Source organism: Lissotriton helveticus, chromosome 1_1 (assembly GCF_964261635.1).
Source record: "Lissotriton helveticus chromosome 1_1, aLisHel1.1, whole genome shotgun sequence".
Classification (NCBI taxonomy): Eukaryota; Metazoa; Chordata; class Amphibia; order Caudata; family Salamandridae; genus Lissotriton; species Lissotriton helveticus.
In genome coordinates, this window is record NC_136057.1 from 2,097,163,695 (window position 1) to 2,097,183,385 (window position 19,691).

Sequence of the window (19,691 nt, forward strand, 5' to 3'; positions counted from 1 at the left end):
TGCATTGCATGTACTTTGTTTGATATGAGCGGCTTCTTTATAAATGATCCGATTTTAATTTTTTTGTAGATGCCAGAATAGAGGAGTTTGTGTATGAGAAGTTGGACAGGAAAGCGCCATCCCGTCTGAACAACCCCGAACAGTTGTCGCAGTACATGATGGATGCAGGAAATGAATTTGGTCCGGGTACTGCATATGGTAAGCGTAGTACACTATTGGCTGGTACATAATGTGCTTGCCATTCTGTTTTGTTGTTATTACTATCCAGCACAAAAATATATCTGAAAAATAGCAACATGGATTGTTGAAGTCGAGTTGTTTGTCCTCGTTCATCGACACATTTAGTGAGTAGCAACCACAGTGTCCCTTTGAACATGTATATATTCTTCAAACCTGGGACCTTTGAGAGCCATTTTCAGTGTCCTGATTCTCACGTCTTCTGTGTGTTTATTTTCCATGTACTTCGCATGAACCTCAAACCACTCCATAGATCCGACCATGAAAATGCAGTTATTTCACATATAATTTTATAATCTTGATATATGCAGTTCTCTTTGCCTCGTCTTGCTAATGACCTAATTTCTATTTTATGGCATGCATAACTGCTTCTCCTTAACCTGCTTCTGAAAGGGTGGTAAGCTTGGGTAGCAATAAAACGCATCTGTGCAGTGGCCCAATGTCATGTGCTGAGCCCACAGCCAAGTCTGACTTGTCACATGCTACATGTCCTGTCAGATTCCAGAATCATCTCTGAAAAGTGAACTGAATTGGATCAGAGTTTATCACTGTTGGCATTATCACTAGCTAGTTGAAGAGTCTTAAAAATTGTTGGTCTCCTGCCTGGATCACCTGTAAAAGGCCAGGTGAAGTGGGATAGAGTTGTCATACAGCAGATTTTGTGCTTAAAATTGGTAGGGTTTAGTCAGATTTGGCTACGTGTCCCTGAAAGATTGCTAAAGGTTGACCCATTCAGTCGCATTTCAAGATAATCTATGAAACGCCAGCAGAACTCAGGAAAAATAATATACACATCAGCCTTGCGTCAGACAAATCAATAGAACTAGGGAAGAATCCACCCAATCCCATGTGTCCGACTGACAACACTGCAGCATCACATGACGAAAATGAACAAAAACACATAATGGGTGTATTTGTAGAATGGACATTTGCCTTTGGTTTTTTTTAATGCTAGCACATACAACCAATGTTTGTTTCCCAACACAACCTCAGGAAGATGAAAGGTTCATTTGATTCGCCGTCATTTGAGCTAGTGGATTAAACATATCACTGGAGGGGATGCATTAGTGCACTGAGTACCATCACCATGTCAATGCAGTGATTGATTAAAAACCATGTACCTAAAATATGTTGTGCTCATTCCTTAAGAAAATACGGTCGGATGGAACTATGTTGGGTTTAGTGACTTAATTGCTGATGTCTCTCCTCCCACAGGCAGTTTGCGCATTAGCTTTAATATATTTTATTTATGCAAAAGATATCTAAGCTAAATTTGCATCCTTTTTCCCCACATGCTGTTGATTCTAAAAGTACCCACGGTTTGTGGATTCTCCTGTGGACCCTTTTTGGGGGGGGGAAAGGGGGGGGCGGCGGTTAGGTGTGGTAGAAATGGGGAAAGAATTGCTGTGTAAGAAAGTATGTGTTTTGTGTTAAAATGGCATCAACAATTGCTCAGATAGACCCCAATCTCTATTTTCAGGAAGATGCAAAGTTGTAAAAAAAAATTCACCATTTCTGTGCAATTTTCTAAGTGGTAATCTAAATTTCCTCTTTTTACAGTTTCTACCGATTTGTAGTGAATTTTGTGAAACCCATGGGTGAACCAAAATTAAAGGGCATCAGTGTAGATCGATTATGGTTTCCCTAAATAAACTAATAGTTGAAGGGAAAAACTAAAGTAGGGAGAAACACATAGCAATCGGTACCAATATATTAATCTTTATTTATTTGGCCCCGATTGCCAAGCTACAAAAGTGATATACTGTTATATCGGTCTCAGTCTTCTGGTGCAGGGATATATAGCTTTCATTGGTGTAGGAAGCTGGCTCTGCATATGGTATGCCACTATGTGGTTATACCGTGCACAGAGCCCAGAGTTTCCCCAGAGGCGTACAGGGCTCAGTGCAAACCAAATATACTCTATTAGTGGTATTGTGGTTGAGCAGCCTTAGTCCTAACACAAAATGTAAGACATATTGCACACATGTGACTAATAGCTGACACACAACTCAAAATGAATATCCACACCAATTTTATTAAAAACAAGCTTTGCGGTTTATTTTAAGACTAAGATCTTCGCAATATGGTTAGTCAACAGTTCAATTTATGAACAGTTCAATGTTATCCTATGGAGAAGAACAATAATACGGTTATTCCGGCCAAGAACGCAAATAATAGTTCCAGTCTTTGGGGCCCAAGGTCAGCAAGGGGCAAGGGTCAGGTGAGTATCAAAACTGCTCCAACAGCAACACAGGGGCAGCCGTCTGCAGAGGTAAAAATTGGAGTTCGCCCCAATGCGTTTCCAAGGACACTGGTGGTGCTCTAAGCCACACTGCTTGCAGGTAGGGAAATCATTTGCAGTGGCCAAGCTTTGGGGGCTAGATAAAGCACTGGGGCCCACAAACCAGCACCAAACATACAACACCAGTGGCGCAGGGGCGGCCAGGTGCAGTGTGCAATTTCAGCTTCAGGCGCCAAATGCTTTTCAATGAAGTCTTTGCTTTCAATAAACAGGCTGCAGGCGTCGAACCGGAGGCTGCAGGAGGAAAACCAGTGACAGTAGGGGTAAGTAGAAACGTAAGGGGTCGTAGGGGCACTGTTGGTTCAGTCACCAAGGCTCAGGGACTTCAGTAGCAGGGGTGCCTTTAGATGTCGGATTCTTCTTGCCAGAGCTGGTTTCAGTCAGAGGGAGCGTCTGAATTCAGGCTGCAGGCGTTGTTGTGGAGTCCAGGAGGGGTTCAGCCAACGCTGAACTGGAGGTCAGGATCATTGGGGAATCTTGTCTGGGATGGTGTTCCTGAGAAAAAGAAGGGTTCCCTGAAGGCACAGTTAGATACAGGTTTAAAGTAATGGACCTTATGACGAAACAGTAACGTACAACAAGACTGTACGGAAAGTTAAAATCTCATTTATTTTGAATACATTAAAATTCACACATTATAAGCATTGCGGGACAAGATCCCTTGATTTAAAATAAGAATAAAAAGACAATATAGCTAAAACAAAACAGATAATTGCGACCTGCACAATTACAAGCAGACAGAACAGTTACAACATAACATTGTTGGATACAGTATTGTATATTCTTGCTCCGATCTACAAACACCAGTCTTAAGTCGCTACCACTTCAGCATATCAGTTACGGTGTTGGAGACTTGAATTATACATTTTGGTTGCGTCGACGCGTTTCGGTGATGTCTTTTATATATGACCACCTTTATCAAGACAAAAAAAAATTTTATCTGCAAAAGCCAAGGGATGTTTTTGGTCGCCCCTGGAGTGGTGTAGTAATTCACTTGTTTCTATTTATTTCTGTTTCTTTATATACACGTAGATTTCAAAGTTACTTCTACTGATAGTAGTGTATTCTGTTCTGATATTATACGATTTATGTACTCCCCACTAAACAACTGCAACCGGATTTAAATTGGTTGTGTCGTGGACCTTTTAAATATGTCTGAAATTCGGTCAAAATTATCAAATAGTGATCTCATATTACCGACTTCTTGTAAATTATGTGCAGAAGATGGCTGTTATGAGAAGATTCACAGTTGGGATGGTGTTCCTCCTGGACACCGGCTGGAGGCGTCGGGTGCAGAGCTGGCAGGACTTGCAGATCTGGGGGGAACCGGAGTCCTTTGTGTTGGTTTCTTGGGGACAGAACCTCTGTCCTCAGGAGTTCTGGTCTTTTCCAAAGTTCAAGCAGTCTTCCTTGGCTTTCTGTGAGTCTCTGGCTGTAGGACAGGCATTGTCTTCTCGCAGGGCCTTTGAAGCTTGAGACAGGCCAGTAGGGCAGGGGCCATGTCAGTAGTAGTCTTCAGGCTTCGCTGCACTGTCTTCTTCGTCCTTCATCTTGGGTCGCAGGTAACTCTTTTAACGGTCTTAGGGTGCCTTCTAAATTCTATATTTACGGGGATTTTTAATGGAGTAAAAAGGCAGGGCCAAGGGGTACCTTCCCTGGAGTGATAACACTCTGTATTATGCCACCCTCCTGTGGAAGGTGGACAAAGTCCTAGCCCTGATTGGAGAAGTCACCTTATCTTAAAGATGAAAGGGACTGGAAAGTGTACTTTTTGTACTCTCTGTGATATGTAGTATCTAGTCACACATTTCCCATGTATAATTGCAATACAAACATTATGTCCAACAGCATATCTAAAGTCATGTCAAATAAGGCACATTTCCCCCAGTGAGTAACTGTAGTGGTTTGGCACCGTACTGCCCCCATACCGAGTGCAGCTGGTTCCTGTTACCTACAGCCCACACCTGCAGGATCTCCACCAAAGCAAATAAGACTAACATTTATGTAACATTGCAAGGATCCCTTTTCAGTGTTTTTTGCTCATAGATAGTCCCATAGGGGTTGCCAAATATCTTTAGGGGCTGCATCGTAGCATAGAGCTCACGATTGGTATCGCAATACATACGTCTGTTAATCCACTGTCTCACCGTTTGAGTGCATTTGTGTCCCCAGTGTATAGACCGTTTCTTTTTTGCCAAGAGTAAGGCAATTGCAACAAATCTACATGCCGCCTTGGGAATATCAGTGATGTAGCCTAACAGTGCTAGAAGGGAGGAAGGTTTTGTCTGGAATTGTCATTTGCTATAATTCTGTGAACATTTGACTCCAGTTCTCTGCTATCTTGCAACAGGGCCATGTCGTATGTAACAAGTCTGCATCAGGGGTTTGACATTTAGGGCAGTGTGAGGAATGGGATGAGTCCATGTGAGCCACTGCTATTGGTGTAATGTATATTCTGCGTAGAAATTTGTAGTGGATCAGCTTGTGTTGGTGGTTACAGGACACCAGTCGTGTTTGTCGACAGCAAACCTGTCAAGCTGTGTCTGTGACTAGGTGCCCCAAGTCCACCTCTCAAGCAGTTCTCCACTTGGTATCTCAAGTGGGCAGCAGTTCCCCACTCATATAATATAGTTTTCCCTCCCCATCCGTGATCAGTAATATGAGTGGTGTAAAAATGGTGGCTCTATAGGGTATGTCGATATTGTACTTTTAAGTGCATGCTGAAGGAGAGCCAATATGAATTGGTCAAGGTGTGTGGCTTCTGTGACACAGGCATCTTCGGTACGTGAGACAACGTGGCCTCTGGGAAGGACGTCCCCAAACGTGTAGAGTGGGTACTGTCTGCAGAGCTCATGCTAACTTAGAGAAGACAACATTTTCCCCATGAGCCACCACCCTTGGTCAGGTCGGTAGTTCTGGGGCAAAACAGAACTCTGAGGTAAGCAGAGGCAAAGCGGGTCGAAGAAAGGCCAAATAGTGTATAAAGGAATCAAAAGCACAGTAGACAAAGAAAAAACAAGAAAAACTTGTAAATCGAACAATGAGAACAAAAAGCCTTTGCAGGGTTTCTCAGTTCTCATCTACAGCATCCCTTCGGAGTCTAAAACATCACAGGGAAAGTGGAATGCCATACGCTCCAATAGACCGTCTGAGCCTTCCATAGTAAAAAGGTATGCCATCCAATTGAGTAAATTGAACAACCAAACATGCTACTTATGTCCAGAAGATGCCAGGAGCATTTCAGGGCAACCTGCATTAAATTCGATGCAACTCTGATCCAAGAGGTGCTGTGCACGAGCAAAGGTACTCAAGATTGCCACCACTCTAAGTGTAGGGTCATACACAAAGCACAAAACAGAACAGTCCAGATCATGGGCCATCAAAGGACCCTTCAACAGTTCATAATTCAGGGCAGCATGTGGTGTGTTGGAGAGGCAGACATCTAGGGCCCATTTGAAAGGGGCACCGGAGGCATTAGAACACAAGTTGCACGTAATTGAAGTGGGCATAACGGAAGGTCCGCCAATAGTCTATGTTAACACTTTGGGTACTCATGATGAGCTCAGCTCGTCATGAGGCACAGTGGCACAGTGGCGCTGTGCTCATGATGAGCTGAGCTCGTCATGACTGCCGCGGCACACCCACGCGGGGATAATTTCCCTCCTGTGCGGGGCGTTCCATTGAGTGGGCGGAGTCATGACTAGCTCAGCTCGTCATGAGCACAGCGCCACCGTGCTGCCTGACGAGCCGAGCTTGTCCCAAGCACCACGGCGCCCGCGAGCGTTCCCGCTCCCCCCGCATCGCGGGGCAATTAGCCCAGCGAGCTTCTAATGACATTAACCCAAAAAGTTGCCACACCCATTCACGGTAAAGCTGCAATTGGTCCTGGCTTGGTAGCACCACAGGTCGAGCAGCCATTACAGAGCAGCAATAGAAGTACAAGTACGCTGCACATCAAGAGGAGCAGCAAGGGAAACCCTCCGAAGGCGCTGGAAAAAAATAGAGTGAATAAAAGCTAGGATTACTACAAAAATAGTCTGAAAGGAGGTGACCAGGCCGGATCCCACAAGTTTAAAAAAGTGAGCCAGGCCCTCAGTATCAGACGCATTAAATATTTGGTGAATTAATTCTCCAAAATGTAGGGGGGAGATTTTTGCAATTTTCACCCCGAGTGGGCTGGTTATGCTCAGACGTGAGTCCCAGGCTCTCCACATCACTGGAGTCAAGCTATCCAGCCTGAAGAAGGCTGATAGCCAGAAACCGGTCCTTGGATGCTTGATTCCGGTCTAGGAAAGACATGGCTTGGTAGTTCGGGCTGGACTGTTCCCATGAGGCACAGGGTCAAGGCTGATTTGCACATAGCCATTGTCTGACCTAGGGTGGTGTGGAGTGCAAAAAAAGATGGATTTAGGCCCAGATCTTTGTACTGGGGTGAATGTAAGACATTGTTATACATTCTGTCCATCAACTGTGGTTTTTGCAATTTTCACCCCGAGTGGGCTGGGTATGCTCAGACGTGAGTCCCAGGCTCTCCACATCACTGGAGTCAAGCTATCCAGGCTGAAGAAGGCTGATAGCCAGAAACCGGTCCTTGGATGTTTGATTCCGGTCTAGGAAAGACATGGCTTGGTAGTTCGGGCTGGACTGTTCCCATGAGGCACAGGGTCAAGGCTGATTTGCATATAGCCATTGTCTGACCTAGGGTGGTGTGGAGTGCAAAAAAACGATGGATTTAGGCCCAGATCTTTGTACTGGGGTGAATGTAAGACATTGTTCTACATTCTGTCCATCAACTGTGGTTTTTGCAATTTTCACCCCGAGTGGGCTGGGTATGCTCAGACGTGAGTCCCAGGCTCTCCACATCTCTGGAGTCAAGCTATCCAGCCTGAAGAAGGCTGATAGCCAGAAACCGGTCCTTGGATGCTTGATTCCGGTCTAGGAAAGACATGGCTTGGTAGTTCGGGCTGGACTGTTCCCATGAGGCACAGGGTCAAGGCTGGTTTGCACAAAGCCATTGTCTGACCTAGGGTGGTGTGGAGTGCAAAAAAACGATGGATTTAGGCCCAGATCTTTGTACTGGGGTGAATGTAAGACATTGTTCTACATTCTGTCCATCAACTGTGGTTTTTGCAATTTTCACCCCGAGTGGGCTGGGTATGCTCAGACGTGAGTCCCAGGCTCTCCACATCACTGGAGTCCAGCTATCCAGGCGGAAGAAGGCTGATAGCCAGAAACCGGTCCTTGGATGCTTGATTCCGGTCTAGGAAAGACATGGCTTGGTAGTTCGGGCTGGACTGTTCCCATGAGGCACAGGGTCAAGGCTGATTTGCATATAGCCATTGTTTGACCTAGGGTGGTGTGGAGTGCAAAATAAACCGATGGATTTAGGCCCAGATCTTTGTACTGGGGTGAATGTAAGACATTGTTCTACATTCTGTCCATCAACTCTGGTTTTTGCAATTTTCCCTCTGAAAGCGCTCCAGTACCGCTGTGTGGAAAGCACTGCTATTGCCCCCTCTGAAAGCGCTCCAGTTCTGCTGGGTGGAAAGCACTGCTGTTGCCCCCACTGAAAGCACTGCAGTACAGTACCGCTGGGCAGAAAGCGCTGCTATTGCCCCATTGGAAGTGCTGCAGTTCTGCTGAGAAAAGCCAATATCGTCCCTTTATTTTTAAATATTACTGTGAAGTGCCGGCATGGTTCCAGTGTACAAAAGTCCTGTTGCGGAGTGCAGTGCCAATCCTTTTGCATTCCAGCGAACAGAGCCGCTAACACCTCACATTCAGGAAAATCTTTACGGGTAGGTGCTATTCAAGGTGGCCTAAGCAATTGGAATCGCATATGTTGTCATGTTCAAGGCACTCTAATGCCAAAAGGAATGTCGGCCGCTGTATCAGTCAGTAATTCTTTTTTAGGGAGTGATAACTTTTATGAGAGGAAGCCCTAGGGGATGGTGGGCTGTGTATCGGCTTTCAGGACCACACAATAACTTTACTCGGCAGATGTGAGCAGCTAAATTGCCTCTGTCTGTAAAAAGAGAGCGAAGTATAGATTCCAGACTTACTGTGCATGGCGAGACTCCTGCAACGGGGAACGCGATCCTTCCTTTCCCACAAAGTGCGCAGCTGAATCTCACCGAGAACTTGGGGTGATGAGGAGATTAAAATTAAAATGGCAGGTTCGATCCAAGCAGCAGGATGCGCGCCGTCCAAGTGCCAATCCAAAATGATCTCCCTGTGTCAGGTCCATGCCAGTTTCGGTTACAAGATCCACTTCGGTACCAGTTTACAAGGTTCGCGGTAACCCCTTGCTTCAGTTTCCAATTTGGGGTTTGATTCAGAGGCAGGCCCAAGCTTGTAACCGGAATGATTGGTGGGACACGCTTCCTGATTGTTCCATTTAGGTTCCAGGTTAGCGCTCTAGCTTTTTTCTCTATGTCCGCCATTTCACGCTCTTGCACGTTTTATGCAGCGCACTTCAACTGACATTTTCAAGCAGTAAGACGTCCTGTGTTTAGCTCCCGTCACTAGGGCTAATCTTCCCGAGTTAGTTTCATACCCCGCAGAATTCTGCTGCAGTCCTTCTTCAGGGAGTTCTTCTAGATTTGTATTTGGCTTCTGTCAGGTATTTTGGACAGCCGCGGCTTCCCGCCGAAGCTCCGCCTTTCTGAGGAGTTCCGTGGAGTTCGGTCTGGGCTGGCTGAGGCGGTCATTCCTCAGAGAACATTTTGTTTGGCAAATGTCACCACCGCTCAGAGTCAGTGAGTAGAGCGGTAAGAAGTTTCTTATCTTCAATTTTGAAGGGCATGAGCTGCGCAGTCATTTGGCAGTCCAGTAGAACGCCTAGGGCTGAAGTTGCAGAGCAGCAGTTGAACTATTTCTTTTGGAGTAAAAGCGTAGCGCATGTATAGAACCCTATCGAGTGAAACCCAAAATTCTAATCAAGTACAGACTGCTACGGAGTAACCTTGTATCCAGAGGCATCAGGCGTTTTTTCCCAGTGAAGTTAACTGTCAACGCCCAGTGAATTGAGAGCAGTTTGAATCTTCATTATATTCACTTCATCTGCATGGCACAAACTTATCAGACAGCTACAAGTATATAGGAGTATCAAATATATGCATATGGTTTATACTTTTATTTACCACCATAACAAGACTCTTCCTTAAGCCTTGTCTTATTCACTGAATAGAATTCTTCAATCTGCAGTAAAGACTTTAATAAACAGTTGCAGATTATCATTCTACAGAGAGGGGCTAAATCCACACAGTCACAGGTATTTAGAGTGAGGCTGAGCAGAGAGTCACATTTCAAATCGATTTGCTTGAACTGTAGTAATGTTCTGTTAAATGTTTACAGGTGTCCTCCAGCTTCCGAATTCGAGAGGTAGCGGTAGAAGACACCAGTGTGGCAGTCTCTCTCTTTTGTCATCCACTTTCCCTTCCATTCCTGGGCTTGGATTATTCCGGGTGCAGGGGTGTTTGGGAATCTGGAAATATTCACCTTTGAAGCCTTGGTCGTCCGCTCCCACGGAATCAGGATAATTCAGGTACTGCTTCTGACACCCTGGGGCTGTGAGCGGCTGAGGAGTTATAAGGTACGTCTTTGCCAGTCGGGGACAACGCCCCAATGACGCCGAAGGCTGGGTGTGTCCTCTGTATAAAACTGGAGGCGCGGGGACACACTGTGCTGCTATAAATAACCGCCGGGAAAAAAAGCAGTCAGGCTGCACCACACAGAAAAGTTATTTTTCAATCACTCTCCTGTTTGACTCACTGGCTGCATGAAATCACACTCTGGAATGTGACTTCCTTAGCCCTGATCGCTGCCAGGCTGTGCGCATGGCAACCAGGAAGTGACACACAAAAACAGCTCAGCGGTGTTTCCCTCTCTGCCCACATTGTACAGCCCATGCTGCTTCCTACCTGTGCGCATCATCTCACAAGAACTGCACTCTGGCCCTCGAGCAGCCTTTCTCCATATCTCGCTGCGCTCAACAACTTCCTCCTCAAACTATTTATGGGACGTCTTGTAAACGTATACCACAAGGTTATCTGAATGGCACACGCAGTTAAAGAATGTACCGCATGCTCCAAGAAGGAACCCCCACAGCAATTGCAAACAGAGCCTGTGATTGATAAATGAAGATGTATACCTAAAATATACTTGATACAAGGTAAACAAGCACGGAATCGAAACCAGTGTTGTGCGCGCACCACAGAGGAGCAGGGGCGAGGGAGCGCGGCAGCGAGGCGAACGCGCACTGCTGCGCGTAATAGACACCGATGGGAATGGACGGAGCAAAGGCGGGACATGCGCCCGCCTTTGCCCAATTGCGTGCCTTAGTTTAAAAAAAACATGCTAAAGCCAATTCCAGCTAGCGACAGCAAAACCATAACCACGAGCATTTAGAACCCTCTACATGAGGTCTCCTGCTGCGCGAGCAGTGCTGCGCACTGCAACGCTAGGCGCGAGACCTAAAAATATGATCTTGGGTCAGAAAGATTGTAACCCAAAAAATATACAAATGTACTTTTCCTGATTCTCTGAACTCCCCTGGAATGGTGTAGAGCAAATCTCCCATTTTGTGTAATTAAAAAAACTCTCTTTCAGTGTTGGATTTGTGCAAAAAATGATATGATGGCCATAATGTTGGTGACAGAATAAATCTGCATAATTTGCAGAATTTAAATACTGATCTAAAGTAACAAAAGCAGTGTAACATTTTAAGTCTGAAAAACAGTGAATAAACAGCGTTCACATCCCAGTCATCGGAGTGTATGCGAGGCATGATAACATCACCCAAAGAAACTTTGAATACGTATGTAATTTGCAAAGTTTACGGAGGACCATAGATACAGAATGGTACTTTATCCCACATGATACCATCAACAATTAGAAATGCTGATATATTAATCAGAGATAGATCCCTTTTCATTTTATGAGACGAAGTGTGTGCGCCCAGAACACCATCCACCAAGTCTACAGCAGAGTGTTCAGGTAAGTAATGGCCATTTATTAGGAGGAACAAAAACTGTAACGAAACCAATCCACATAAAGAGGAACGCCATCGTAAGCACCATCCAGATGTATGTCTAAGGGGGAACAAGGTAAGTTCTTTTAAACCAGGAGATGAAAACACAAATCTGTGTCGGGGGTTCTGCCTCAGATGAATATGAGGAAGATGTATCAGAAGCAAAGTTATCTCGGTCCATATAGTAACCACGTGAACCTTGACTAAATAATAGGGGTTGATCTGCATTGAAATGTAAATAAATTTCACTTTCAGGAACTGTAACTTTGAGCGGTGGGGAAGCATACTCATTTGCCTCTGTGGTAGATGCTGAAGGTAAAACAGGCAACAAATCAATTGAGGACTCCATCTCACGTTCCTGTTGTTGAGGAGTGGTAGGGGAGACAGTAGTCATTGGATGCAGTGAAACATCCCATCAGGGAATGCTTGTAGGCATACTTTTGAGTATCGGCCATATGGTGTAACTTGACATGTTCAATGGAAATAAATCGATTCTCCTTACGACTAGGCAGTGGAGGTAGAATCTGTACGGGTATCCTTCAGTCCAAGGACTTGGACCGGTGCACTATAAGAAGGACCAAATTCTTTTTTGTTCTCCACTTTTTCTTGGACCAGCTATCCAACTTTAGGAAGCCAGCCTGTGACAGGAATCTGCACCGCTGCATCTGTGGAAGAATGCAAATGGTCTTTAGCCAGTGTGTGACGAGTCTTTTGTAGATCCTGTAACATAGCACAATGGTTATCTCCGTCAAACATTGCAGCAGCCACCACAATGTTTAGACCATCAAGATCTGGCACAAACATTTTAATGCTAAAGAGCATTTCGTATGGGGTCCGCCCGCCCAGAGATCTTCTAGGGGGATTATCAAGTGCACTTTGGACTCCATAAAGATGAGACAGCCATCCCCTGCAAGTACCTAATACTCTAGATGTTAAAGATTGCTTCAAGTCACAGTACATCCGCTCAACAACAGAATTGCCCTCAGGCCGATATGGAGCCAATAATTGCACCTGCACTCCCAGGGACTTCATCGCTTCACAGTAAGCCTTAGAGGCAAAAGCCGTGCTTTGATCTGAGTGGAAGGTGCCACAGGCAAATGTCCCTACAAAGACACGCAAATCTTTTATAACAGTTTGAGCGTCAGCACTGTGTTGCGGCCAAACCCAAAGGAATCTAGTGCAAGAATCCACTGTAACCAAGATATATTTAAAAGCAGTGTCAGACCTTAAAGGAACACACTGATCAAGGTAAATACCGCAAAATGGCCGATTTGAAATGAAAAGTGGAGTATGTGGTGGGCGTGAAACAGTAGAAGGTTTCATTTGTTGACAAATGACACAAGAAAGAACATATTTATGTGCATGCTCATATAATCCACGCCACCAAAAACGCTGCTGTAAAAGTGGAATTGTCGCTGTCACACCAGCATGGGCAGAAGCCAAGCCTTCAAAATGCGGCAATGATCAAAGAAAGCCTGCGGTCCTCGTTGGGAATCAACTGATCCCCAACGGACGGTATAGTTGCAAATGGAATTTGATTGGACGTCAAATGATATGTCTAACTAGAAGGGAAATCTTGGGAAAACTGTGTTCCCTCCTTCGTCGCCGCAATAGCCGCCAGAATGTCATCATCAGTTTTAGTTATAGACCTAGTAACTGCTGCTACAGAGCAAGTGGCTACTGCAGATTTGGCTGCCTCATAATCCAATAAATTACTGACTGCGTGTGCTCCCACACGCTGGTGTCCCAGTGTATGAATAACGTGTGAGTGGCAAACGGTCCATAAGAGTGGCCACTTCGACCCAAAGCGTTTTATGCTTGATTGCGCTACCTTTAGAATCACAAAAATCATTTTGTGACTGAAAGAACAAGGTGTCATTAAAGAATTGTACACAGTAAAAGGAATCACACTCTACTAGCGTAGGGATTTCAGGATCTGCAAATTCCAGAGCCAAAACCAGAACCCTTAACTCGGCCAATTGTGCTGTACAATCCCCAAGAGATTGTGTGTGCACCAAGGAAGATTTAAAATCACCATCAACTATCGCTCCTGCAACAATAGCGCAGGCTTCTGAATATTCATGCTTAGAACCAATGGTAGGCTGTGCAGAATCATCAGTGTAGATTATTCATTTGTACTGATCAAGAGGAAGCAATGACAACGAAGGAGGATGAACATGTTCATATTGTAAAAACTCCTGCCTTTGCAAAGAAAGATCAAAGATCAAATTAACAACAGCCAACATCGATGAACTAGCCCATTGTATCCACCGGGAATGTAAAGCCTTGGAATTTGGAACACTCGCCTTCGTGACTGCTTCTAAAGAAGGCACTGGCAAAACCATGAAAATGCTTTTTATGTGAGCCAGAGAGCGTTCTTTAAGATTGCTATTTGCACAGCGGTCTTAAAAATTCTGTAGAAGAAAAACGCAACTCTTCTGGAGTATACAAATGCAATTTATAAGCAGTGGGACTGTGTCCCCTTCATTGAACGTACCTTAAGTAAAACCGAACGCACCTGGTACAATCTGTATGACCACATTTGTAGTATTGTCTCTTGTTAACAAGAACTGGGTCGCAAGCAGATCAGACTGCAAAGACCTAAGTAATAAGGTATGTTCCAGAATGCCAACTGGAAGTAAAAAGTTATGGATTTATCAATGCGTAAAGCAGTTTTATACACTGGGCATAATCAGGAATGTAAGTCCTCCCAAAATTCCCAAAACCCAGCAAAGATTGCAATTTTCTTAAGTGTAGGAGGAGGTTGCAATTGAGCACATTTCTCCAGAGAGTGGGAGGCCAATTCCCTACCTTCGTTGTTAGGTTCATAACCATGGAAAAGGACAGCCAAGAAGGCAATCTGCGACTTAGCAAAATTGAATTTGTAACCCAAGTTAGCAAAGTGTGAGATAATGCAGTCCACCCGCATGAGATGAGGATTTATTTCATCATCTGTCAAGTAAATATCATCAACGTACGAAAATGCATCAGGGTCAAGGCCTATTCTTCTATCCCAAAGGCAATCTCTCATATCTTTTCTGATTGCCTAACGCTGAATGCTGTCAAGTCATGATTTTCAAGAGCCAAAGTGTGAACTAAATAATCCCTTGGAAATATCCAAAGTAATTTTTTATTTTTTGCGAACAATGTTAACCAATGCAGAGCTATGGATGTTCTGTATTGCAAAGGTACGAACATGACTGTTTAAATGTCTGTAATCCAACTATAAGATATGAACAGTACGGTTTCAATATCGTAAAAAGAGGATTATTCATAGAAGAAACACAAGGTTCAATCACACCCTTATATTCCAACTGGATAAGAATTTCACCAATGGACTCTTTACCAACCCGTTTAATTGGGTATTGTGGTTGGGGCTGCAGTGTAGAGCGCAAAGGAATTATATGCTCTGGAGAATCCCTGTCCCAACCCGCCTGATTGCGATACAATGCCGGAGCTAGGTATGGCTCCCAATCCGACGCATAAGCAAATTTAGCCTCTTCTGGTAAGTATTGCGAAAAGCTCCGTAGAATGACATTCTCCGTTTTGGAGGAAGCAAGAACAAATGGGGGAGCCCAATCAACCTCCGTCAACAAAATATCACAAGAGGTAAGGTTATCCCAAAAGACTGCCTTCATTGTGCATTTAATATCCCCTTCAATATGGAGGCCTCCCCCATAAAGCCTATCAGGAGGGACAACATGAGCATCAGCTGTTTCCATGGTAATAAAAGTGTCAGTTGATTTCGCCTCCAGACGCTGGTGGAGTGTCTGCCGCACTGTCAAGGAGAGTTACCGCCCAACTACTGTCGAGAAGCAAGGTTCACACCCTCTGAGGCATACTTTACAGTCAAAGCAGCAACTTTTTTCTTCTGAAATGGGGCTCGATATTGAGGTGGTCCCTCCTGTTTGACTTTCACGTTAAACTGGCACTGCACATCACGTCTCGTCTGCGTAGACTCGACTTGTCTGCGACTCTCTCACTCTCCACCGAATTGTTGATCCGACGATTCCTGAAAGGAACTAGGAGAATGAGGATCAAGAACCTGTTACCTCTCAGGTGTTTTAATTTTAGAGCAGTCACGTAAATCATGCCTACGTTCAGAAGCGTCAGGTGGAGGCGAAACAGCATGAGAACAGGCTTCTGTTGTTGCTGCTGCATATTTTTATTCCAAGCCTACTTAGGAAAGGCTGGACGACCCCCATACTCAGGAGGGGGTTTACTTTGTGCCTGTCTGAATGGTCGAACCCCCAAACTATTGCGACCCAAGGATGTATACACATCAGCGATAATAATCGGCAACTGTTGTTCCTGATCAACGTCCGCCACCAGGCGTTGACAGACTTGTAAGCACCTGCTTCACCTTTAATGCTGGCCAGAATCATGTCGGAGACAATCTGGAACATGCCCACTACCTTCATCCCCAAATCCAGAGCTGGACAAGACCCGCGTTCACCCTGTTCCTTCTTCAGAACACTCGGTAGAACGCTCAAAGAGGGAGTGCCATAGCACTGTGTATACACTGAAGCAAATACTGTCCTCCAGGTTGCGCAGTCCGCTAAAGGAGGAATCCGACCACTCAGCAAACTCATGGTAAGGATCCTGTGTTTCTCAACCGGAGAAGTATGTAGAAAAACAGCCTCATGTTGCTCAAATTTTTGTGCAATGCAAAATGGCAAGTCATCACGATTTTGAGGACGTTTACCAATCACGGAGTTAATCATGACGGGACTAATCAGAAGCCCTCTGCCCTGACCAAGTGCCAGACAAGCCAGAGCAGCTCGAAGTGCACGAGCCATAAACTGTATGACCCTTCTATGAAGATGAACCAGTTGTGTATATAGTATCCGTAGCTCTGATAATTGGGATGCAGTGTAAAACCAGCCCAAGCAGGCCAAGTAGCCCAGTCGATAGACAAGGGGCCCATTCGAACAAACGAAACAGGGTGAGGAAGGGCACCATTAAACCAAATGGTATGCTCCCAGGACGTTAACAGAACCTCAATTAATGCATATGGACAATACACTGTTGGAGGAGCAGCGGGTGTGTAAGAGTGAAACAAATTATCATTCGCATTTACAGCGGGAATAGTAACCCAAGAATAAAAATCTCTGAAGCAGTATGGTGGATCAGCTTCAACCACGAAAATACTATTAGCCCCTGCAGCGGGGACTCCATGTTGAGTTAAGAAAGCTACAACCGCCGCACGGTTATGAGCCGCAATAACAACCGTTTGTGCCATATTTGAGATAAAAAACAAAGAACAAGCAAGGCAGTAGTGCAAAATTGGGCAAAAAAATCTTTTAAACTCCAAGCTTGAAAATCTATAGAAATAGGTATACACTACAAATATAGGAGGCTAATCCCACTCACCAAGGACATCTCCGTAAACCGATGAGAGGGTATTGTGAACTAGCACAAGCACTACTCAATGGTCATGTGAATAAGTACCAGACAAAACGCTGGTGGCGCCATGTCGCAGGGATTCTGCCCAAGAACAGAACTATGCATAGGATTATGGGACCTGAGTACGGAGGGACTGAGTCATCCTACCACCTTAGTACCCAAGAGCCCAGGACCGACTAGCTATAGTGTCTCACTTGCCCTCCTACTCACTCACAGAGAAACACATGATTAGACACCCCAGAACACAACACTCTAATCCAGGGGTCTTCAAACTGTGGGACGCGACCCCCAGGGGGGCAGTGGAGTGGTGTGAAGGGGGTCGTGCATTCACAGTCACACTTCTGCCCTGGCCTCCAGGGCTTTCAGCCCCCCTCTTCCCCCGTCCTGTGTCTCAGCCCAAGCTGCTGCAGTGAAACTCGAGCTGCTGGGGGCTCGGCTGGGCAGTGTCTGGAGTCTTCTCTCCGGCCTAGTTTTTCACAGGTCTTTAGAGACCATTAGCATATTTACATGCCTTTGTAAACTGGTTACAGAGGCTTAATATTTTTTCTGGTTCCAGTACCCCCTGGGTCCCCACTCTGCCTATTCTTTACATTTGTATTTTTACACTAACTGCTGCAGTGTGAGAATGCATTTAATGAAAAGAAATATAAAGTTGGGTTGCCAAAAGAAAAATGCCTGCTCTTTACACTAAATAGAGTTATAAATAAAAAAGTATGTATTAATTAGTTATGTGACTTTTCTGTCTTTGTTCTCTTTAATTTTCAGTCATGGATCATTGAGGCAGTCCTAGAACACAATTAAAAGTTACACAATTAAAAGTGCTTTCTATTTATATTTGCTGTTCTAAGTATTCACAGATAAGTGCTAAAAATACAGCTTTAGGTGACTGCTTATTTCTGGGCCATCAAAATAATGAGCTGGTAACCCTAATCATAAGACTGGAAGTTTGTTGCAGGATCAGCACATTTTTTTTTCCTCCACCCTCAATCCCTGATTAATGCCATTATAGCAATAGTTTAACTTGTATCTGAAACCCTACACTTCAAGTTTCTGGGAATGCACCCAGCTTACAGACAACTCACTTCTCATTCTCGCCTTCACTTTCACGCTCACCCTGCACTCGCAGCGATCACAATGCACTCACACTGATCACCATGCACTCATAGCGATCACAATGCACTCACACTGATCACAGTGCACTCACCGCGATCACAATGCACTCACACTGATCACAATGCACTCACACTGATCACAATGCACTCACACTGATCACAATGCACTCACACTGATCACAATGCACTCACACTGATCACCATGCACTCACACTGATCACCATGCACTCACACTGATCACCATGCACTCACACTGATCACCATGCACTCACACTGATCACCATGCACTCACACTGATCACCATGCACTCACACCGATCACCATGCACTCACACCAATCACCATGCACTCACACCATTCACCCGCTCACCCTGCACTCACACTGGTCACAATGCACTCACACTGATCACCATGCACTCACACTATTCACCCGCTCACCCTGCACTCACACTGATCACCGTGCACTCACACTGATCACCATGCACTCACACCAATCGCCATGCACTCACACCATTCACCCGCTCACCCTGCACTCACACTGATCACAATGCACTCACACTGATCACAATGCAGTCACATTGATCACCATGCACTCACAACATTCACCCACTCACTCTGCACTCACAACATTCACCCGCTCACCCTGCTCTCACAGTGATCACTCTGCACTAAAAATGTGCTTGCATTGTTCACTCTGTACCTCACCCTGCAGTCACACGAGCACACTTCTCATCCTGCACTCAAGTGACACTTCTCACCTGTCCCCCCCCCTCACTGCTCAATCTGTTGCTCACTTAAACAAGGCCATCACTAACCATGCAATAATTCTTCCCACTCTGCACTTACAGCCGAACCCAAATTCATATGGTCACCTCACTCAACCTGTAGTCACTCCTTTTACCCTACTCTCACACAGCTGCATTGCTTACCGTGCAGTCACATGGGCACTCTTTCACCCACACAGTGCAGAAGGTTAAAGTACCTGGTACAAAGATGTACCATTCACATCACAGAACTGAGTGTGAGTAAACTATGAGTATTTTGTCAGACAGGTGCTATAGAGAGATGAGGTGTATTGTTGGTGAGTGGTAGTGAGGGAATTCATTGAGAATGTGGAAAGACTTTTGTACCGTGTGGGACCAGTGCTCAGGCCAGCCCTGGCTGGGAGTGTTAAACCCCCCCGAAGTTCGGGTCTAGTGGATCCCCTGCTTCTGCCTATTATTATTTACATTTGTAGTGCGCTACTGTTACCAAAAGGTGTCCTGGGGCTAATAACCGTCTGCCTGCAATGTGAGAGAGGGATCCGGGGTTGGGAGAGGAGAGAAGAGATGGATGGAAGGAAGGGGTGAGAGGAAAGGGGCATGGGTAAACGGCTTAACTCTGCACAAGACCGCCAGGGTTTGAAGGGACCCTTGCTGCTCCCGGTGAGTTTTTAATGTGGCAGCGCGTATTCCTGCGGAGTGGGAGGCCCTTCACAAAGGTTGACTAGACATCTTTCTGATGTTAATTGCTGTATTTTGGTTATAAACTGGTACTGATGGGGTGAAATCTTTCCTCAGTGTTACTGTGTTTAAAAAATGTAAAAATAATAAAGCAATGCTATC

General features: G+C 45.2%; 1 protein-coding gene across 2 annotated transcripts in view; it reads left to right on the plus strand.

The window, feature by feature from the left end:
• The window catches only part of SH3GLB1 (SH3 domain containing GRB2 like, endophilin B1), a 313,723-nt gene that overhangs the window by 140,145 nt on the left and 153,887 nt on the right, over nucleotides 1-19,691 (plus strand). For both annotated transcript variants that reach the window (XM_078645884.1, XM_078645893.1), the window contains one exon: nucleotides 70-198. In XM_078645884.1, the coding sequence (XP_078502010.1) occupies nucleotides 70-198 (129 nt within the window). The remainder of the gene's footprint in view (nucleotides 1-69; nucleotides 199-19,691) is intronic.